Source organism: Copadichromis virginalis, linkage group LG3, assembly GCF_057382275.1.
Source record: "Copadichromis virginalis isolate Kocher_CV1m ecotype Utaka linkage group LG3, C_Virginalis_male_GT1.1, whole genome shotgun sequence".
Taxonomy (NCBI): domain Eukaryota; kingdom Metazoa; phylum Chordata; class Actinopteri; order Cichliformes; family Cichlidae; genus Copadichromis; species Copadichromis virginalis.
The window spans coordinates 8,591,578-8,615,328 of NC_140620.1; the positions used below are offsets into that span (position 1 = coordinate 8,591,578).

At 40.3% G+C, this 23,751-nt stretch overlaps 1 protein-coding gene across 1 annotated transcript in view; it reads left to right on the plus strand.

Moving 5' to 3' along the window:
• Positions 1-457: 457 nt before the first annotated feature.
• Positions 458-23,751, plus strand: part of LOC146712592 (protein NLRC3-like) — a 40,201-nt gene continuing 16,907 nt past the window's right edge. The window contains exons 1-4 of the mRNA XM_085452089.1: positions 458-521; positions 10,253-10,368; positions 10,453-10,554; positions 12,886-12,964. Coding sequence (XP_085308215.1) covers positions 10,280-10,368; positions 10,453-10,554; positions 12,886-12,964 — 270 coding nt within the window. The 5' untranslated portion in view covers positions 458-521; positions 10,253-10,279. The remainder of the gene's footprint in view (positions 522-10,252; positions 10,369-10,452; positions 10,555-12,885; positions 12,965-23,751) is intronic.

The window sequence follows — 23,751 nt, forward strand, 5'->3', positions numbered from 1 at the left end:
GTTTGTGTAAGAAAGCTCCGCAGAACAGATGCGACATTTAACCTGCATAAAATGAAATAAGTAATTTACACTGCAAGTCACATTGCTGTTTTTTGTTTCTATTCTGATAGATTACACTGAAACAAAGACAGACAAACTATTACCTTATTTGCAGTTAAAAGATCAAAATGATCCCACACAGCAGAAACATTTCTTTTTCTTTCGGGCTCCATTTTGTTATGGAGAGATGTGTATTTATTTATTTATTTATTTAAAATCTTTGCGAGAGTAATTTTGTGGGGGTTTTTTTTGGTGGCGACTCATTCCGTTGGCAGATGCGGATGCGGTACCTTTTAAACACAGTTTGGCGCGTTGGCAATGAGCGATACAGCAGCTGTATCGATCACGTGACCTTTTCTTAAAGCGACGCACGCACCGACACAGGTATCGCTAGGTGAGCTTGATACGTGCGTCACTGTTGCTGGATTGGGATACAGCCCAGCTGAGGAGTGGACCTTGTTGTTGGTGTATTTGAAGAAACTGTAAGTTTGCTTTGTTTCCTCCTTTAACAGTTTGTCTTCAAGAACTTTACTGTTTGTTCATCTCATGTTTGATTTCTTCATGCAACAAACTGTGTGTGTTTTTATTTCCGGTCTCTCCTTTAAAGTCAGTGTGTAATGTTTTCCGACGAGGCCGAGCGTGTCCGCCATTTTCTGTTACTGTGTGATCAGACTTTGATAATCAGACAAAACACACAGAATGTGTTCTGAGCTCGACTGGAGACACTCCTGTTTATATTCACAGGAACAGCAGGAGACGGAGAGCGGACTTTGTAAATGAATATTTTGTATAAATTTGTGTTAGATGCAGATTCAACATGTCGGTCTTAAAAAAAAACTGCGCCACAAACTGTTGGCTCCTCTCCAACAGGAAGAAGCGTTACAAAACACACAAAAGTTACTGTAGTTCACTAAAACTGAAATCCCAACTGAAACTAGATCAAAAGAAAGCTAAAATAGAAGTTAAAAACTACACGCAAAAATTAAAACTACATTATTTATCAGGGCTGTAGACTAACTTTTTGTCATGGTTGCACCGGTGCACTTAAATTTTTCAACCGCATCGCTTAACACGCAGTTTTACATGTGCACTTTTTTTTGGGGGGGTGACAGTCCAGATAGACAATATTCATTTCTAAATGATCATGTGAGACTTCATCAGAATTGTGAACATCACAGCAGATGCCTTTGTGTGAAAGTAACTGAGAATAAAACACAGAAAAACATGGAGATTTTTCTGGTCTGGCTTTTTATAGCAGATAACCTTAAAAATATTCTGCAATTTTGCATAATTTTTATAATTTTAAATTTGTTTAGTATTGCACAACAGAAATTAGGTGTTCTTGTCCGAGGTCATTTAAGTGACAAAAAAGAAAGAAAAAGACAGCGGCTGACAGCACTGTAAACAACGGTACACTGGTGGGTAATAAGCAAATGCAGAAAACAGAGATTTGAGACAGGAAACTGTTCTTGAAGTACACAGAAAGAGAGAGAGAGCTGTGCATGAAGTGTGATTTATTTATTTTTTATTGTGGTGGAAGCAAAACAGCAAAAGTCAGTGTTCATGTTAGTATCTGAAGAATTGATGGAGAAAGCACTGATTCAGGGGAATAAGTGGAGTATTTCTGGCTGTAGCTCAGGTGGCAGAGCATGTCAGCCACTAATCAGAAGGTCGGCGGTTCGATCCCAGGCTGCATGCCAAATATCCTAAAATACTAATCCCATGTTTGCCTACTGGTGGCGCCAGTGTCAGTCTGTCTGTCAGTGCGCCCCAGAGCATCTGTGGCTACAATGTAGCTTGCCATCACCAGTGTGTGAATGTGACTGAATGTTGTGTAAAGCGCTTTGGGGTCTAAGTAAAGCGCTATACAAATGCAGGCCGTTTCCCAAAACAGATATCCTGCTGTGATCTTTGTTCTGTGGGTTAAATGAGAGGATAGAGAGGCTTGTTTTAAAATTATAAAATGATTCCTGTAGTCCCAGAATAAAAATAAGTTTTTAACATTTGGATGTCACAACATATCTGAATTGAAAAACTCAAGTCAAAGTTTGTTTCTCTAGCATATTTAAAACAGCTCAATCGACCAATGATATCCTGCTCAACTAGAGCCAATAAGCAGATTTTTAGAGTGTTTAACAAGATTGGGCTGCTCTTACGTTATTAAGACGTTAATATATTTTTATTCAGGGACGTGCAGAGAGGTTTAAAGGGGCGGGTGCTCAAAGTTAAAAAGGGGCACATTGAGCCAGGCTGAATAACAACAACACACATTCATCAAGAATCTAATATGGGAAGGGCAGGGCTGTGTTGATCTGAGACTGTAGACATTAAAAAGTCCATAGGAGAGATGGTAGCTGATTAAACAAGTGTCATGAGATAATAACAAAATGCAAAGATTGGTGACAGCGCTTGGAACCATAAGGACACAAAAACTGTGAGAAATAATTTAGGCTCTGCCTGTGAATCACTCTTTGCTTCTCTTCTTCCTTCCATCCCATCATTTCATATATCACTCTCCACTTGCTGTCTATCTGAGAACAAGGCACAACTTGCTATTGCAATAAACTATAATCTAATTATCCACACCTAACAACTCTTGCACTTAATCTATAATAAAATGATGACAGAAAAATGTTATAGCCCTTCCTTTAGTAGCCTCACACAGCTCTACTGTTTCCTCCTCATGTCCTTACCAGGCATGTCTGCACAATGTTATATCATGAGTAAATCCATCTAAATAAAACACACACATGCACGCACGCACAGGGACATTTTAGACCTTCTTCAGAATACTGTATATACTATGGGCATCATGGTGCTGATCCAGAATCCTTACATATTTATTACTAGAGCTACAATAATAAAGCAATGAGGAGGGGGAAGTAATAAATATGAAATAATGTATTTATGATGATTCCATTTGTTTCACTATCCACTCTGTGCAGGGGCAAAGCTTATTACATGTTTAAACTGTAGAGATACAATCATTTTACTGCTGTAAACAGTAAAATTTTGTCATATTTAAAATATAAATCTAATATAATCTGCTTCTTAATGTATGTTCTTTAAAATACAGTGTGTTTTTTTTTAATATATTATAATTATAATAATTATTATGTGGACATGCATATTAGATCGTTTTTTTTAGTGAAATATACAGAAAGGCAGGAAATGCTCTGTAACTTACTTTAAAACTAAATATGTTCCCTAAAACGGTGACAGAGCTACAGACCCATGACAGCCTTACACAGGTAGCCAGCAGCTGTGACCAGCACTGCTTGTGCAGTTAATAAAAGGACAGGTAATGTTTGTCGCGCTGTTGCACACACAGCACGCTCGTTTGTTTCAGTTCGTCAGTTGCAACAAGACAACTTACCAACGTGTACGTAATAAGCTAATACTCCTGTGTGCTACACACTACAGTGTGCGCTGTACACCTACTTACTGGGTTTGTCGCATCAGTCTGTGTCTCTGAGTTAACTTGTGTTTCTCCTACAGCTCCGGACCGCTAAAAATGCGCGTGCTCTTTGTGAGCTCGTTCCCGGCTCGTAACCAGCGCGTTCTGCCGTCAAGGGCGATCATTGGTTAAATGTGATCATGTGACTGATGCAAAACTGTGATTAATAGTTAAATATTATTGTTGAGGGGCACAGACAGGACTCCGCACGCACACACACATAAAAAAAATAAATAAATAAATAAAAAAAATTTAAAAGTTGCCTCAACAAAAGGGCACTTTGGGCACTCATCAGGAAAGGGGCGGGTGCTCAAGCCCCTCTAGCCCCCCCCTCTGCACGTGCCTGTTTTTATTATAGGTTCAAAATTAGGAGCCACCACTGAAAATGCTTTATCACCTCTGCTCTCCTGCTCACTAACAGCTGCCTAAGCTTGACCACTGTTTCACAGTAACTGCTGTCAGATTGAAACATCTGTTTGACCATAAGCCAGTGGTTCTTAAACTTGCTGGAGGTACCGAACACCACCAGTTTCATATGCGCATTCACCGAATCCCTCTTTAGTGAAAAATAAAATATGATTTTTTTTTTTTCATATTCAAGACATAGATATGTTTTTTACTGGTGTACGAAATGACCCATGCATGAACATCACCTTGTTCAAAGAACAAAACCAACACAATGCATGAACTTAAAACACATTAAATACCTGCAAATCTGTGTGACTTTTGCTGTTGCTTTTGAGAGTCCAGTTCAGATGTGGCTTCACCGTGGCAAGTGCCACTCTCATGTCATTTTCACAGCAAAGTCTGTTGCTTTTCTTTGTTTTTATGTCCAGCATCCTTGACAGGGATTGCTCGCAAAGAAATGTTGTAACAAATTGTATAAAAAAAAGTCCATGGCTTTCTTAGCAATAACTGAATACTTGTCCATTTGTCGACAGCAAAACGTTGAGAGCATTGTTGTTCTGAAGAGTTGCTGTTGAACCTGGCTCTGACTAGGGATGGGTATTGATAAGATTTTAACGATTCAGATTCCATTTTCGATTCTGTTTAACGATTCGATTCCTTATCGATTCTCTTATCGATTCTTTTTTTTTTTAAAAAGGAGAACACTAAGGTCGATTAGCTTAGAACTGTGTTTTATATCTTCTCTTTGACCAAGATAGAAATTTAGGAGTAACATGGCCTTACAAACCCAGCAGTGAGATCTTAAGAGATCCAGCCTATGGCTCTTCAATGTGGTGTCACAGGGACCCCGGGGAAAAAAAATGTATATATAAAATAAATATTCTCCTGTAGCAATAACAAAGTTTAACATAAATTATTCTGTAGCAATTACACAAGAATATCCAGTAATGTCCTGCCTACAATTAAACACATTCACTTACCAAAGTGAAATTGGGGGCATCTGCTGTGGCAAATGGGTGCAAGCCTTTGACCACAAACTTAGACACTGCTCGTGACATTCGTCTATCCAGGCCTGAAATAATAATAATAATAATAATAATAATGGATACTTTATTGATCCCCATGGGGAAATTACTTGTTTTTCTCTGCATTTGACCCATTCACTCAGTGAAGCAGTGGGCAGCCCACTAAGCAGGCGCCCGGGGAGCAGTGTGTAGGGACGGTACCTTGCTCAGGGGTACCTCAGGGTAGCCGTTAAGTGGATTCGAACCGCCGACCTTCCGATCATGGGGCAACCACTTTATCTACTGAGCTATCCCTGCCCCAGGAGACGCTACCGGTAGACTGCAGCGAGAACTGCCAGCATCTGAGCCAGACTCTGTCTGTCTCATCATGGTCACTAAATGCAACGCACAGTAATAGCAGGTTTTGTAATAAGGTAAATCGCGCTAACATAATATGCAATGCTAATTGATTAGTTACCTGCAGTATTAACGGGAGAGGACGTGGAAACGCTACCGCTGCTGCTGGGTTGAGCTTCGCTAGTCCGGAGCGGATCAAAAACACGACATTCGTTGAAAGCAATCGCGTGTTTTTTGAGCAAATGCTTTTGCATGTTCGTAGTGTTTCCTCCCTCTGATGAAATCTCTACTTTGCAAGTATTGCACGTTGCCCTGTTGTCATCCTTTCTCATAAAGTGTAACCAAACTTTTGAGCGTTTGTGCCGCTCAGGCGCCGTGTTTCCTACTGGGTAAAAGACGCTACTCAACGTGATGACGTCATTCGGGGCGACTGGAATCGATAAGGGAATCGTTTTTAAAAGTGGCAAACGATTCCAAGGAATTGAAACAGTGGGAACTGGTTCTCAACAAGAACCGGTTTTCGATACCCATCCCTAGCTCTGACATCTGCTGTCTTAACAGCAAACGTGAACGGCTGTCTCACCCATGCTGGATATGACTCTCTTGTAGGAAAATATCTGTGGAGAGACTTTGCAAGCTCATCTAAGTGCGTTTCAATTGTTTGCTTCAGTTCCGTGGATACAGAAATATCTCAGATTCCAGACTCATCTTCGATCTTACTTACACAGTTGTCCAGAAGGGGGAAGTTTGCGAAGTTGTTGTTCTCTGTTCATCGTTTCCATAACGTTAGCTTTTTTTGAAAAGCCTTCAGATGTTCTTCCGCTTCTATGATATTGACTCCACCACCCTGCATCTGCTGATTGAGAGCTGTGACTATATCAGTCGTGTATGCTAAAATGAGAATGAACTCAGGATTTTTGAAGCAATCTGCATGACAGTGTTGGTGCAAAAACAGGGCTAATTCCACACACATGGCTAAAACAGGATTCAGCACCTGTCCCCGGGATAACCACAGAACATTAGAATGGTACAGAAGTAATTCGAATTCAGAGCCCATTTCTTTACACAGCTCACTGAAGATGCGGTGCCTCAGAGCACTATTTCGCACATAGTTCACACATTCCACCACAGTTTTTAATACTTCTGCCATTTTTGGGAGCAAGGTTTTTGTTGCCAATGCATGCCTGTGCAAAATACAATGCGTCACAATGATGTGTGGTGCATCGGCTTTTACTAGCGCACCACAACCAGAGTTTCTTCCCAGCATGACTGGAGCTCCATCTGTACAAACTGCAACCATATCCCATGAAAGATTGTTGTCTCTGAAGAAGTCATTCACAAGCTTCTTCACATCGGCTGCCTTATTTGTTGTTGTAAGTACAAAATAAAAAAATCTTCTTTTATCATGTCATCTTTCACATAGCACACAAAAACAGTAAACTGGCTTAGATTAGCAGCGTCTGTGCTCTCATCGAGTTGAAGGCTGAATTTTGCCGGGCTTGAAATCAGATCCGTGACTACTTGAGCCAAGATATTTTTACTCATGTCTTCTATTCTGTTGCTGACGGTCTCATTTGAAAGAGGAATTTGGGATAATTTACCTTCGGCGACTGTTCCGAGTGTCAGATTCGCCATCTTTAACGCCGCTGGTTTCACGAGTGTTTCACCAATGGTGTGTGGCTTGCCTTGCTTTGCGATCAGGTAAGCAACTTCGTACGATGCTGTGAGGATCGGTTTGTTAACGGGTACAAATCCAAGAGCAGGCAGAGTGGGCCTTTCATCGAATCTGGCTCTCTTCACCTTGAATTCATCAAGTGTTGTGTTCTTGTATTCCCCATCTCCATGCAGCTTCAAGAAGTGTTCCTTTAGTTTTGCCGGTGCGAGACTAGAGTTGCTCAACTTGGCGTTGCAAATCATGCAGATAGGACGCTCACTCCCATCACGTTCCGTGATACATGTGAATCCATATTGTACATATTCGTCCGACCACTTTCTTCTTTTGCCCGAGATACTTAGTATGGATTAAAATATTAACAAAAAAATCACACGAAGTACTACCACGACATTCACACTTTGACTACTGCGTGCGCTACATTCCCTGCAGCACTGATTGGCCAAGCAGTGTAGCATGATCATCTGCAGCCAGTGATGGCCAAAAGGGGGCGTGTCATCACAAATTTACACGATGATTTGGGTATGTCTGGTATGTTTGGGTATGTCTGGACCTCCGCGACCTACACGGTGGAGGCTCTGCCAAACCCCTGAGACCGACTCACCGAACCCCTAGGGTTCGATCGAACCCAGGTTAAGAACCACTGCCATAAGCAGGTATAGTGTAAACAACTGTTAGAGGTCAGAGGCCTTTATAATTACAGTGGAGGTGGATGTATAGATGTGGTAAAGAATTGAATTAAACCTGTTGGCTTCTGTCTGTTTAAAAATCCTTTGTTACAAATATTGAATCTACTTCAACAGGAAGTAATTACAACAACAACAACACAAAAGTTTTTGCATTGTTTATTCACGCTGACTTCATTAGACCAAATAAAATTATTATATTAAATTAGTGAAAACATTAACAGATAATTAGACATTAGTTATCAGGTATGTCCCAGGCAGTGAGATGTTGAGACAGAAGAATCGTGTTCGAAATAAATAAAACATTGATGAATGTAGTATTTATTTTCATTATGTTTTAATCAGATTTAATATAAAAAGTCATAATTACTTGTACTAAAATGTTATGTTCCTATAAAATAATACCAAGTAATAGTTAAAAATTTCTGTTTGTACACAGACATGATTTAACTCAAAGAGCATATGTCAGTCTCACTGTCTGTGCCCAAAGTGTTTGACCTCAGGGGCCCGTTCTTCGTACCTCACTAAGTGAGTTAGCTGGATGAGATTGTTGACGATTTCGCGTGATCTTGGATCGTTCGGTTCCCCGAAGCTCATCCGGGACTTGCTGTCATAGCAACAGAGCCATAGGCGTAAACCTGCTCGGGAGCAGGTTTACTTTATGTAAACAGGATTAGATCGCGGCCACGCAGGTATGTCCGCTTCATTTATATGAAAGCAACAGCGATATTCCACCACTGTTTCACCATAAATAAATAACATCAATGTAACTAAAGATAATGCAGCACCTGATCCTTTTATTGATGTCACACAGATACATACAGGTCATTTCCTAAAAAAGGGAAATGTACTATTAACATTCTATTACATGTATGTGATTATTACAGATGTAATTCATATTTCAGAGTAGTAATTGTAAATTACTTCGTGTAATCAGGATGAGAGACCACGGCTATAAAAGCGAAGGTGGATTTGGGAAGCCTGTCGCAGCCATGTCCTGTCCGTATACGCGAGCCACCCACTGCGGAAGGTGCAAGATTGATAAGGAGAGTCCTCAGAATTCAGCGTATATTGCGGGATAGACAGGATCCTTTAGCTCAGCGTGACAGTGTGCTCATAGAGAGATATCGATATTCCCGTGAGGATATTATTTACTTAACCAACTTGTTGACGAGGGGGTGCAGGACCACCACCTGTCTTTTTTTTGCTCTGCCCTTTTCTTGGTTGCTGTTATGAACAAACAAACAGATTATTTCAGGGTCTCTTTCCAAGAGACGAAAAGCAATATAAGTGATAAATATTACCATTCTGTAGAATATTCTTATATTTCACTTTTACTTGTTCCCATGTTCTAGTGGGTCCTGTCGTGGCTCTAATGTGAAAGAGGATCTAATGTAATATAATATAATAAATTTACCCTACCGCCTACTGGTGTTGGCCAGAGGGGCCGATGGCGCGATATGGCAGCCTGGCTTCTGTCAGTCTGCCCCAGGGCAGCTGTGGCTACAACCGTAGCTGCCTCCACCAGTGTGTGAATGTGAGAGTGACTGAATAGTGGCATTGTAAAGCGCTTTGGGTGCCTTGAAAAGCGCTATATAAATCCACTCTGTTATTATTAAATTACTTACGAGTTTAATTTGTCAGCAACTTCCTGCCAGCCCTCTCTCCTTGCTTTTGCAGCCTTTGCAGTGTTCCCTTGCGTTCTGATTAAACTCTGAAACTCCTGAAATCCCTCACTCAAGAGTTCTTGCTCTGCTGCCAAAAAATACTGAGCGCACTCCTTCGACATTTTCGCCGACCAATCAGAGGGTTGCCGATCAATGTTTCTACTATTGATGCGTAGCCCCTGTTAATCCACCCAGTGATGTCACATTACTTCATCCAGCTGTACTAATCGTCAACAACAGGTGTGTTCGGAGAACCGAAATAGCGAGCTCACGGTTAGCGTGATGGTTTGGTCTTGGATGTGTCATTTGATCTTGGATGTAGTAAGCGACGTACGAAGAACGGGCCCCAGGACAGGCAGTGTTATGTTTATATTCTCAAAAATCAACAGACTCATATTCATGTTTGTGTCACAGAGTGGTGACCTGTTCAGGTGCACCTCTGCTGTCACATTTGGATATTAGAAACTTCCTCTTTCTGCTTGTTGGACAGTCCAGTGTTTCTTCTTTCCAGAGCTTAATGTAAATGAGTCCCTTTTGAACTGATATTAACAGTGTGTCTTTGAGTCAGTGGGAAAAACTCTATATTTTCATATTCAAATACTGAGTACAAAGAGCGTGTGTGTGTGTTAGTACAGATGGTTATTTACTGCACAGCTGTCTGCATGAACACCAGAGAAGAACCAGATTCAAACCTACACTACATTCAGTCATCCACCCATTCACACACACATTCACACACTGGCAATGGCAAGCTACGTTGTAGCCACAGCTGCCCTGGGGCGCACTGACAGAGGATGGCAGAGCAGCTGATGGCAGCTTCCTCTGCCTCACACTGCTGTCTGACTGCATCCAGCTGACACTGAGAGGAAGCAGGAAAGCAGCAGCTGATATCTGGACAGCACAGTGATGGAAAGCAGGGTTTCAGTTGATGTGCACATGAATGATTTGTGTTTCCTCTGCAGGTAGAAAGTGTGTGTGAGCTGAGCAGCATGGATCAGTGTGAGGACAGAGAGGAGGGAGCCCCTCCCTCTAAAAGCACTCTGTGTGGGGAACATGAGAGCCAGACCAAAGCTCAGAGGTGAGATGACCATCTCTAACTGTCCATGACTCTTCTCCATGTCACAGCTCAGCACTCACATCACTGCTCCATCATTATTCACAGGGACCAGCCTGGACCTCCACCCAGCTGTGTGTCCTTAAAGAGTGATGGGTCTAAACATTTCATCATTGATTTTAAATCCCAACATCTGTCTGCTGCAGAGAGGTGAGCTGTTAGTAACATGAACTCTTTCTTTTAACTGTTTGATGTTGTTGATTATAAACTGCAGTGCAAACACATCATTCCCTCAATCCATTTAAACTGTGTCTTTAAAACAAGCCTTTTGTTTCTAAACAGCTGAAAATCTACTTCAGCAAACAGTTACAATAACTTGTACTGCGTGCTAGCTATGACACGTGACAGAGTTTCTATACAGCTGGGTGGGTGCTATGATGTTACTGGTAGCGAACTTTATTTTATTCATGAGGTTTGTTAGTAGAGTTACCAACCGTCCCGTAAAAAACAGAATCGTCTCGTATTCAGAGAAAATATTACGGGTTTCGTATTGAGGTGAAAAGGAACAGTTTGTCACGGACTTCAGCTACAATGAAAAAGACACAAAGCTGGAGTTGTTCTGTCTTTACGCTGCAAAGCTGCCTCTTCTTCTCTCATTCTCTCCCCTCCCTCTCCTGTTTCTACTTCAACAGGAGAGGGAGGGGAGAGACAAATAACACCAGGATCCTTTTTTATGTAGCTGACAGCTGGTAACTGTGCAGGGGCGGGTCTAGCAAAGTGTTGCCAGGGGGGCCAGGTAGGGCATTAACAGGGAGAGGGGGGCACAAAGAAATACTTTTCTTTCTTATTCTCATTTAAAATTTCTAGCTTTGAACAAATAATTATCCGTATCTTACAACCAAAGTTTTTATCTGATGTCAAATGTATAGAAATCATACATATACCAACAAGACTGTACATCACTGTAACAGCAGCGTTTGTTTTCATTCAAAGGCTTTATGGCTTTTCCTATAATACCTGGGGGGCCAGCCCCTAGTCAAAATGCCCGGGCCCATTTTTTGTCCCAGTCCAGCCCTGGTGAAGGGGGTGATTATAAATGTCAAGAGTGATTTGTGACAGAAGGATTGGAGGAAGAGTGAAAGGGAAACTTTACAAGATGATAGTGAGACCATGTTATAGGGCTTGGATGTGGTGGCACTGAGTTGACGATGGACAAAATTTCAAATGAGTATGTCAGGAGGACAGCTGAAAGGAGCAGCCAAAAAGGGAAGAAGCAGGATTGTTTGATCTCAAGAACTCCCCAGTATTTAAAAAGTCTCATCTGTTACAGCTTCATTATCCAACAAATATCCCTAACTAAATACGTCCATCCCTTCATTCATCCATCCATTCTTTTTTACTTGTCTGCTCTTCCAATTCAGGGTCACTTTATCAAGCCTACCCTGATATGGATTTCTGCTTTCAGTTTCCATGTAATAAAAATTAAGTTTACAAGATCTTCTCTAGGAGTAAACTCCTAGAGAAAAGAAAGAATTGCAAAACAGTCATCAGAATAAAATAGAATCTTTATTGTCGCTGTTACAAGAACAATGAAAGGTAGTTTGGCATTTCTCCATGTGTGTGAAGTACACAATAACGTAAGTATTTACACAATAACACAGACAAATTTACACTTACACAAGAAAGATATGTACATAAGCTGCTGCTTTACAGAATTCAGTGTATAATAAAAGTCTTGGATCAAGTTTTGATCATTTTAGTACTTAGCCCACTATAATAATAAAAAATAAAAAAAAAAACACAATCAAAACTTAGTCAGTGTGTGCTCTCACACAACTGCAGTACAGCTCTGAGAATACATGCTGAGGTTTATTTGATTAAGGGGACCTGGAGGACTATGCAGACTATGTTACAACTGATAAGTCAATTCAAACATTTGCACCCATCCTGGTTGACAATCAAGGTTCAAAGACTCCGTAATATTTGTAATATCTTCATTGGATTCACCGATGACACAAGGAGAGGCATTAAGAAGAAAAAGTAAATTTAAAAAAACATCTAGGGGCATCTGACAGGAAATGATCTTCATGCTGGGCTGTAAAAAACAGTTTGTTCACAGAGAGCAGCAGGGACCAAAATCCCTGTTTCTTGGAAGTGCACACAATGTCTCAGCTCTCTTTCATTAAGAGGTCTGTGATTATTTATTTATTTATTTTACTCCTGCACAGTTGGTGTGGAGCACAATAATTTTGTTGTATATTTATAATAACAAAAAAGGATTATTCTATATGCTTTGTTAAAAGTATTTTTAACGAAGATAAATATTGCTAGTGAACTTTGTTCTGGAGTTGTATATTGTTAATGTTCAAATAGTGTCAGCTCCCACTTATTAACAAGTGGGAGCTGGGTTTTTTGTTGTCTTGTGTGTTTGTTTGTTTTTTGTATAATGTGGAGGACCACCAGCATCTTAGGTTGCGTTTCGATGACAATGTTTTGTTGTATTGTTCTGACTCCTTGAATTATTATTGAATTCCTCCACAGAGTGGACCGGGAGAGCTCAGAGGTTCCCAGTGGTCAGTCTGCCCAGCAGCATCAAACACACCTGGACTCCTTATTTAAGGTACATGTACAACAACTACATTTACATCTATTCTATTCACAGTTATTTCCATGTTGTGAAGTGAATACATCATAAAATTATAAATATTAAGCACAAATCAGAATACGCAAGTTTAAAAAAATGTTTTAAGGCTGGCTTTAGAGCTAGGGTGAGAATGCATGTTGTGAATGTGGTGCAGCAGATAGTTCTAAACACCAGTGTCCACTCAGCTGAAGGCGCCAAAGCCCATGATGTGAGCAAATGGTAACAGTAGCAGTGAAGTAGGATCTTAGAGTAAAATTAATGTCATACTTTACAGGAATCCAGTGAAGTGGTTGAAGGACAGGAGCAATATGCTAAATAGAAGGTATTCTGGCAACGACACAGGTAGCTGCGTTTTGCACTGGGTGAAGTCTATGGAGAAGTTTGAGTGGTAATCTAGAAAGGATAGAATTACATTAATTAACATGGGAGAATGAACCAGAGAATGAACAAGAATAGTCGTATTGTTAGCTGTGTAGAAGGGTTGTTATGAAAGTTTTAAATAAACTGTAAACACTTGGTGAGCGCCTTTTTTAAAGTGGAGTTTATTATATACATTGCAGTGGAGAGAGCATTCAGGTCCGATGCCAAAATGCTGTGTCACGATGGCTGCCGCCCTTATATCTTATACACACACAGAAACACAGAGACAAAAGGCATTTGACAGCACATGATGTGGTTTTATACCTTCAACTCAAAGTATCCTTGAAACCTTTCCTTCGAGAGAGAGAGACACCTTTGTTTTTCACTTATCCATCACCTGGAGATTTACCTCTCGAATCCTTGCTACGGCCTGATAAGGGAGGCACCTTCGTTTTTCACCATCTGTTTAACGTCTCCCATGAACTTACACACACACACACACACACACACACACACACACACACACACAGTAGGGCATTTTATGGTGTAATAGAGCATAAAGACATATTTGTGGTGCTATCTGACATGTATATAACTAAGTGACAAAGTGATGTTATAATTATTACTAATGTGATCAATACATAAAATAAATGTCTGTGTAGGTTCTCAGTCATCCAGGTCATCGTAGTCAAAGGAGCTTGCAAAGAAAAGCGTCTGGACTTCTTTAAGTTACTTGAAGAAGTTTCACCTCTCATCCGAGAAGCTTCTTCAGTTCTAAGGTCAAATGGTGGAGAGTCCCAGATATAAACCTAGTGGGAGTAACCCCCCACAGAGGGACAAGAGGACCCCCTGATGATCCTCTAATCGCCTGAGCCAAGGTGTGAAACTGGGTGTGGGCCCCAATCAGCCAGAGTTTCGGGTGGGTTCATTGTGAAACCTGGCCCCACCTTATCATGCGAATTCCTGAGATCACCATCACTCTCCACCATTTGACCTTAGAACTGAAGAAGCTTCTCGGATGAGAGGTGAAACGTCTTCAAGTAACTTAAAGAAGTCCAGACGCTTTTCTTTGCAAGCTCCTTAGACTACATAAAATAAAGAAATTTCCATTACAGGGTGTACCCAGCTGCTGTTATGTAGGTGGACATATACCAACTGAGTGATATTTTGTTTTTTTTTTCGTTTAGAGTCGTACGTAGTGAGGAGGTGAAATTATTAACAAGATAATCGACCTCTGTTGGGGTAGCGTTCAGATAGCTGCTCTGCTCTGTGTTGGTACAGGGCATTGGAGATGATAACAGTGGGTGGATTATATTCTTAAACTTAGTTACAGCACTTTCAGAAAGACATCTACTTTGATAAGGTCTACTCTCCACCGCTGTGTAATCAATTATTGTAAATGTAAATGTTATCAGGAAATGATCAGACAGGAGAGGGTTTTCAGGAAACACTGTTAAATGTTCAGGTTCGATGCCATATGTTAAAACAAGATCTAGAGTGTGATTAAGTGGTGGGTGGGTTCTTTTACATTTTGAGAGAAACCAATTGAGTCTAATAACAGATTAAATGCCATGTTGAGGCATCTACATGGATGTTATAATGATTATAATTAATAATTATTTTATCTGAGCTCAGAACTAAATTAGATATAAAGTCTGAGAAATCAGACAGAAACTGTGTAAGGCCCAGGTGGACTATACACTGAAAAAAAATATGTTGTTGGATTTACTTAATTCAATGGTGGACATTTGTTGCACACAGATGTTTTGCTTTGGCAGCAACTTAAACAATTGAGTTAAATTAACACAATTTATTCATGTTCAATAAGCCTGTGCAATTTGTGTTGATAAAATGTGACTTAAACATGTTTTGATGAAGTAATTTGAGCTCTTGGAATATTTTAATCCTTCACAATTTTCTCACTTTATCCCAACACCATTCAATAACTTTTACCCAATACTACTTGGTCACTTAAATACTACATGTTATCTTCAAATTACATTTTGCTATTATATTCTAGTATCAAATACACAATTTTCAAATGGAGGCCTTATAACAGATTATATTGTTCTCTTCCAAGATGGTTGCTGGCATCCACCAGTAACCTTTCAAAACAAAATGTCTAATTTCACTGCATTGACAGTAGGTAAAGAATTAAACTGACATTACTCCTCCACTGAATCTACATAAATCAACAGTTAAATAATGTCAGTTCTTCCGTGTTCTCTGGAATCAATCACAGCAAAGAAATTAGACTGTTTCTTTTGAAAAATGTTGGGAAAGAACAAATCAAGATCAAAAATCAAGATTCAGTTAAACAACAATTATAACTAAACAATTTGAGATAATGTTAGGGGATAATGTGCAACTGGATTATGGACTTCCTCACTAACCGTAGACAGAGTGTCAGAGTGGGTAAGAACACCTCTTCCACCCTTGTGGTCAACACCGGTGCCCCTCAGGGGTGTGTCCTGAGCCCTCTGCTATACACTCTCTTCACCCATGACTGTATTTCCTCCTGCGCGTCCAATCTCATCGTTAAGTTTGCCGATGACACTACAGTGCTCGGACTTATATCCAACAACGATGAGACAAACTACAGGACAGAGGTGCAACAACTAGAGTCATGGTGCCACGACAATAACTTGGTCTTAAACGCCAAAAAGACCAAGGAGATCATTGTAGACTTCCGGAGGAAGGGTCATAACAACCATCTGCCTCTCTTCATTGGCAGTGGGGCGGTGGAGAGGGTGAGCAGTTTTAAATTCTTGGGGGTAACTGTGACCGAGGACCTGTCCTGGGGCAACCATATCACCTCAGTTGCACGGAAGGCCCAACAGCGCCTCTACTACCTGAGGAGACTGCAGAGCGCACACATTCCCAGATCTCTGATGTTGAACTTCTACAACTGTGCCATCAGCAGCGTTCTGACGTATGGATTGCTAGTGTGGTTCCCCAGCTGCACCAAGGCCGATCAGCAAGCACTCCAGCGGGTGGTGAAAGAAGCTGGCAGAATTATTGGAACAAGTCTGCCAGAGATTAGTAATATCTTCCGCACTCGTTGTCTGAGGAGGATGCACAGTATCCCGCGGGACCAACATCACCCTGCGCGCCACCTTTTCCACCTGCTGCCCTCAGGGAGAAGGTACAGGTCTATACAGGCCAGAACATCCAGACTGGCCAACAGCCTGTATCCACAGGCTGTGAGGCTCCTGAACTCTCTGCCCCCCTCTCACGGACAATAACCATATCCAACTTCTTAATAGCAATGAACTGGTCTGCATTGGTGCATCAAATCTTTATTCTCTTTCCCCCTCCCGAATTTCTTATGAACATTACTTGTCATGTTCTTATGTTGTTGTTAAGGATTGTCTTATTGCACTGGAGTCACACTGGGTTAAATATTTACACTTGGGTTTTAAGGGGTACTCTTCCATTATTTTATTTACGGGTTGTACGGAGCCCCAAACGCAATTTCATTGTTCTCTGACAATGACAATAAATACTTAAATAAAAATTAACATTAAATTAGGTTACTGAATTGGCAAACACCTTCCTATTAACACTACCCATTTTACCCCAATAACTAAAGAAATTAGCACTTGCAGGTCAAAACCTTTTATTCAAGAGATGCAAAAATAACATTGATACAGTGACTGTCAAAAATTACAGCACTGATCATACTGTGACATCTTGGTTCAAAACAGCACACTTAGAAATATTCAACGTTCTTTACTTCAACTGAATGAAACTGAAAATACCATTTCACACGACCCATATGGGATATTTAGATTGTATAACTGTTCACGCTACATCTCTTCACTAGTAAAAGAAAGAAAAAATACAAAGAGAAATTTAAAAATGCTGCCAAAATGCTGTACAGAGCAAAAGGAAAAACAAACAACAACAAAAAAAATGGCCCTGTCCTCATGGCAGTTGCAGTGTATATAAAAATGAACCCTGCGATCTGTTCCTGGAATTGAGCTTCAAAAATGCAGCAGAACAAGTGTGAGATTTAAATGTCCTCTCACCTAGAGCTGGTCACCTCACATGCATAACAGTGAGCTTTCCTTGCAGGAGCAGTTTTGTCTTAGTTGTGAGCTTTTCTTGAGAGCTGAGTTGCATCCAACTCCATTACCACCCTTTGAATCACCTCAAAAGTGTAGCAGAGCTGTGATGGGTAACTCATATTGAAGGAATAAAAAAGGTCCAAACAGCATGGCTACTGCAAAGGTCACGTTATCCAGATCTTGAAGAACTACTATACCCTCGATGATGATGCCAACATCAGAAAAGTCATTGCCTGCCGCATCCTCTGGAGACAGATGTTCATTGTGGTTTTCTCAATCTGTGCAGTGGCCTCAGTCAAGTCCTGGTTAAACACAAAACATTTCTTTAAGATTCCTTTTTAAACTCATCTCTTTTGAATCTACCAGTTCTAATGTTAGAGTAATTTAAACCAATGCAAGCAACATAGTAAATAGCTATAGCCAAAGAGTGGCCTGCCATGCTGCCATTCATGGTCTAACAGAGTTTCTAAGAGAGGGTGAAAAACATAATTTCAAATGCTTTACATTAGTTTTTGTTAGAAAGACACCGGCCCATCAGAAATCCAGGTTATGTCACTCAGAAGATGTTAGAATTTAGACTTTCAGCCCCACAATTTGGTTAGCTGTTGGTCAGTTGGTCTTTTTTTTTTTTTTTTTTTCCAAACAAAAGCTAATGTAAATATTGGTGGGATTTTCCTTTGTTCACTAGAATGACAAATTTAAAGTTTTTTCACACTGATGTGACCCCTAATACAGGGGTGGGGCCTCAAGGGCCGGCGGATGAGTTCACTACCAGGCCTCATGTGAACTTCAAATTATTAAAGAGGACTACTGGTCCTAACCAGTCCAATGAGGATCAAGTGGATAACTAAATACATTTTTAAATGTTGCAAAGCCACAATCTACTCATAAAACACTCACCATGAACTCCTGCACCAAGATTGCAATTGTCTTTCACACAGATGTGGAGCACTTTGATGAGGGACTCCGAGCATTAATGTCATCCTAAAGTATTATAACAAAGAAAACAGAGATTTGTGAACTTTTCAGTAGCACAGAAGAAAATGATCCCAGACAAAAACTCTTGACTTTTTAAACCAGTCAACATGCAACACCAGCATCTACAAAGCAATATCAAAAGTTCCTGTTTGACATCAACTTTATGGATATATAGTTTCCAGAACATTTATTTTTAAAAAAAGATAAATTTTTCTCAGTGGGCCAGTAAATGCATGACGAAAATTATGGCATCCTTTCAGTGGAATCAGTACTCACAGGTAATAGTTGACTGTTTCAATGGATGCAGCATAAAAATCTTTTACTGACCTAATGCAATACATATACACTTTGTAGTTAAAGAATTTTAAAGTTCTTACTGTCATCATGGCAGCTACATCCTTTAGCTTTGTGCCCTGTTCCCCCGATCACTTTGCAAACACTTTCAGCAGACTGTCAGAGAGAAACTCAGCTCCGTCAGAAACCTTGACTGTAAAGGCATGGTTGGGATGCACTGGAATGCTGCATTTTATCTGAAATGACATAAAATTATTTTGAAATAACAGCAGGCATTGTGCTTGGTTAATAATCAGTAATGTTTTGTTGAATAAAAACTGTGTTTCCAGATCTTATGGGATTCAAAAAATCCAAAGATGTTTGTTCCTGATTTGCAACCCAACAACCCAGAAGTTACAACTTCATTTTAGTTCAAGTGTGCATTAATGTGAGTCCAGTAATCACCTTTCTGACAATACATACAGGTATAAGTTAAACCTATGGCAGATTTTGGATTTCTCAGTTGTATTAATAGGGTGGTCTATTTGAGTATGCATGCACCTAATAATTATAAAAAACCTATTATAATTAAGTTACAGAAACCTTAAGCGAAAATAGAATATACTTTCTTACCATAACACCTTGAACCCACAATCCATCAGCTGACTCCTGGTGAAATGCAGAATAGAGGTCGTCTCTCAATGTGCAGCAAAAAAAAACAAAAACAAAAGGACAGCAGGTGAGGGCAGGAGGGGTAGGGATGTAAGCTAGCATAATGCCGCTGATGATATTAGCTAAAGCTATTCAATGTCCAAAATCTCACTAACACCACGGTGCAGTAAATACACAATGTAACTGAAGAGTCAGTTGGCAAATCTATTCACACAGAAAACCAAATTATGTTATGAGTGCCTCGTAATTAGGTTTAATGTGATATTACGGCTCTTGTGCCAAAGACAAATTCAAATGAAAAAGCGCCAATTCTTTGACAACAGATAAAACAGCAAATAAGCTAACGGCTCTTTTTTAGCATGTTACATGGCAACACTCTAGACGTTTAACTACATTTGGCTGAAATATGGTAAATATTAATTCAAAAAATCAAGACATACCAAAAACGTAGAGTTGACTGCTCAACTTGACTGAGATGGATGCCTTTTTTAAACCACGATCCAAAGCCCGCGAGACGAAATCACGCGTGGTTTCACGAGATTTAACGTTGCTATCTTATTGACTTACTTCACCTGAACATGATATGAACAATTTAATACACCCTTTCTGCATATCATGTAGTTTTTACACTATATAGTTACATTTATCTTTAAAACATGAGGCAATTGTGTTAAATACATGCAAGATGCTTACATAAATCCAAGAGATGGCCAGTCCCTTTTTTTCAGTGTAGATGATAACAAGTAAGACTGGTTTCTGAGTTTCACAGCTGGGGTGGACAATGTTAAGCATCAGGCTTTCAAATGAATTAAAAGTCTGTCTTGGTCTTTCATTAATTAATAGGCTGGTGTGAAAAACTGCTGCCACACCGCCCCCTCGGCCTGTGCTTCGAGATTTCTGGTAGTTAGAATGACTCGGGGGTGTTGATTCATTTAAACTAACATAATCATCCTGCTGCAACCAGGTTTCTGTAAGGCAGAGTAAATCAATTTGTTGATCAATTATTAAGTCATGTACTAACAGAGACTTGGAGGAGAGAGACCTAATATTTAATAATTCACATTTCACTGTTTTACTCTTTGGTTCAGATGTGGATACTGTATTGTTCTTTCTTTGTGATTGTTTATGTTTAAGTTGTTTGTTGCTGGTTTTTAGTTTGTTTTTTGTCTTTTTGGAAGTCTCTATGGAGATGGGTTTTTGGGGGGTAGCAGGAGGAGAGAAGCTGCAGAGAGGCGTGTAAGACTGCAACTCTGCTTCCTGGTCCCAACTCTGGATAGTCATATTTTGGGGGGTTTAATAAATTTGTCCATATTTCTAGAAATGAGAGCTGCTCCATCCAAAGTGGGATGGATACCGTCTCTCCTAACAAGACCAGGTTTCCTCCAGAAGGTTTGCCAATTATCTATGAAGCCCACATCGTTTCTGGGACACCACTCAGACAGCCAGCAATTTAAGGAGAACATGCGGCTAAACATGTCACTCCTGGTCTGATTGGGGAGGGGACCAGAGAAAACTACAGAGTCCGACATTGTTTTGGCAAAGTTGCACACCGATTCAATATTGATTTTAGTGACCTCCGATTGGCGTAACCGGGTGTCATTACTGCCGACGTGAATTATGATTTTACTGAATTTACGCTTACCCTTAGCCAGCAGTTTTAAATTTCCTTCAATGTCGCCTGCTCTGGCCCCTGGAAGACAATTGACTATGGTTGCCGGTGTCTCTAGCTTCACATGTCTGAGAACAGAATCACCAATCACCAGAGTTTGACCCCCGGCGGGTGTGTCGCTGAGTGGGGAAAAACAATTAGACGCATGAACAGGTTGGTGGTGTACCTGGGGCTTCTGTTTAGGACTATGCTTCCTCCTCACCATCACCCAGCCGCCCTCTTACCCCAGCTGCTTGGGGTCTGCCGGGGAACAGCTAGCGGGGCCTACGCTATCTTCGGCTTCACCAGCTACAGGGGCCTGGCTAGCTATAGGTGAATGAAGGGTGCAAAGCTGAGTCTCCAATTCAGTAATCCTGGCCTCCAGGGCTGCAAATATGTTATATTTCTTACAGGTATCAGTACGGTCAGTACACAGAAAGTGTGCTTCGGATGAAGCACGTGAAGATTATACTATGAAAAAAAATAATGTATTTAAAAGTTTTTAATTAAATTGCTAAGCAGATAAGCTACTCAGAAACACCACTGTGTTTGAGCAGGAACAGGAAGCGATTAGGACTGGGCGATATGACCCAAAATTCATATCTCAATATTTTTTAGCTGGATGATAAGATGTATATCTCAATTTTTTTTTTTTAAAGCCATAAACTAAGAACAAAAAGAGTTCTTAGTCAAAGCTGTGTCCCAGATGTCACACAGGCACTTTTATTAACATACAGCTTAGATGTACATGAAAAAAACTACTCAAAAATAAATTATCAGCATTTATTAAATAATAATGTGCCATAAATAAAACTGTTGTTTTTGTGCATAACAAAGAGCTCACAATTGTGCAGTCAAAATGTAAACTAAAAGACGCTGAGCATAATAACAAAGATTTCACAGCTGCTCTGTTCCCAAGCTCTACTGCGTGACTGACAGCCTGGAGTTTGAAATCCGCTGTGTAACCGTGTCTCTTAATAGGTGCCATTTATGGTCCTTATACACACACAATACTGTAATATTACGTTGAAGCACAGTACGTATTACTATGCGAAACTCCTCGGTAGCCGTAATGCTCCGACAATCCATCAAGCGGTGTAGCTCCATAGCTTAGCAAAGTCATACTAAAATTTTTTTTGACAGATTGCTGAGCGCTGTGTACCACATAAAATCGGTTCGCAGTCATCGAGCACAACCAGAATTCATACAAAAGACACGCTGTCAACTTTTGAAAGAATGAAAGGATTTTAGGCTGTGCAGGCCCTGTGGGCTGCATGGCGTTACCGTGGTTGATGCCGTCCAGCCCCACCACGGGGCGATGTGCAGTAACTTGTTAACGGAGATTTGCCGTGTCCATCTTGTCGCTGCCTGCAGGTGAAGGGGGGGAGGGGAAGTTGTGTTCAGTGAAGGAGAGAGGCAAGGTCGAGTAACGTTGCGTAAAGATAAAAGTGGACGAAAGAGAGGCAAACTTGTGGCTCCACAACTATAATTATAACGTAACAAAGACTATATCGATATAAACGATATTGTCACATCGTATATCTTGTATAAAAATATGTAGATTTTATTTATTTTTTTTTAAAAACTCAATATATCGCCCAGCCCTAGAAGCGATACTCTACCACAGAGCGAGCGAACCCCAAGTGACAGCGCCATCAAGAGTCAGGCAAATATTCACTCTCCCACCGTGTCTGAAATTTTCTGCACTCACTTTCTACCTTTCGCTTCTTTGGTTCTGCCATGTTTAGCAACTTGGGGTAAATTTCTTCTGATTGTCTTTTTTTTGGTGGTGCAACTGCCTTGATCAACAGTAGCTCCCCCTGGTGTTAAAACTAAGAAGTGCAATGCACTCAAGCAAAAGTTGAAGTGCGGCCCATATGCTATTCTATTTACAAAATTACTTGCGGGCCAGTAAAAATGGGCCCGCGGGCCAGAGTTTGGACACCCCTGTACTAAACCTACTTGATGCTTTTAATGTTTTGCAGTCTGTCACTGGTCCCACACATAAACGTGGACATACTCTGGATCTGTTTTTTTTTTTTTTTTTTCACATGGTTTGCCTGTTTATAACCTTAAAGTTTATGATGACGTCTTTTCTGATCATATACCTGTTTTGCTTGAAACTTCTTTTCCCTGTATTATCGCTACATGTGGTTTTATCTCTTTTTGTTTTACATGCATTTGTGACAGGGACACACAAACATGAGCACATTACCCCTGTCCTTACCTCTTTACGCTGGTTGTCTGTCCATCTTAGAATTCAGTTTACACTTTTATTGTTTGCTTTTAAAGTTTTAAATGGCCTGGCTCCTTCTTACCTGTCAGACCTTCTACACCGATACACTCCACAAAGGTCTCTCAGATCAACTGAGAAGTCACTCTTTCCTGTCCCCATGTCAAGATTGAAACACTGGGGAGACTGGGCGTTCGCTGTTGTGGCCCCAAATTATGGAATAAGATACCCCCATATTAGGCTGGCCCCAAAACTTGAAATCTTCAAATCACTTTTAGAAACACACCTTTTTTCCAAGGATTTTTAGAAGTAGTATCAGAGTCAGTTTTACTCAGTTTTTGGTTGCTCTTAATCTTTTTTTGCTTTTTTTTAAATATGCTTTTTTACTTCTTTTTACTTTTAATATTTCATAGTTACTGATTCCCCCCCCCCCCCCATTTATGTATTTATTTTTTGTTGTTGTTGTTATTAGTATTATTATTATTGTTGTTACCTTTGTCTGTTTAATGGATGGTTTTTAACTTTTTAT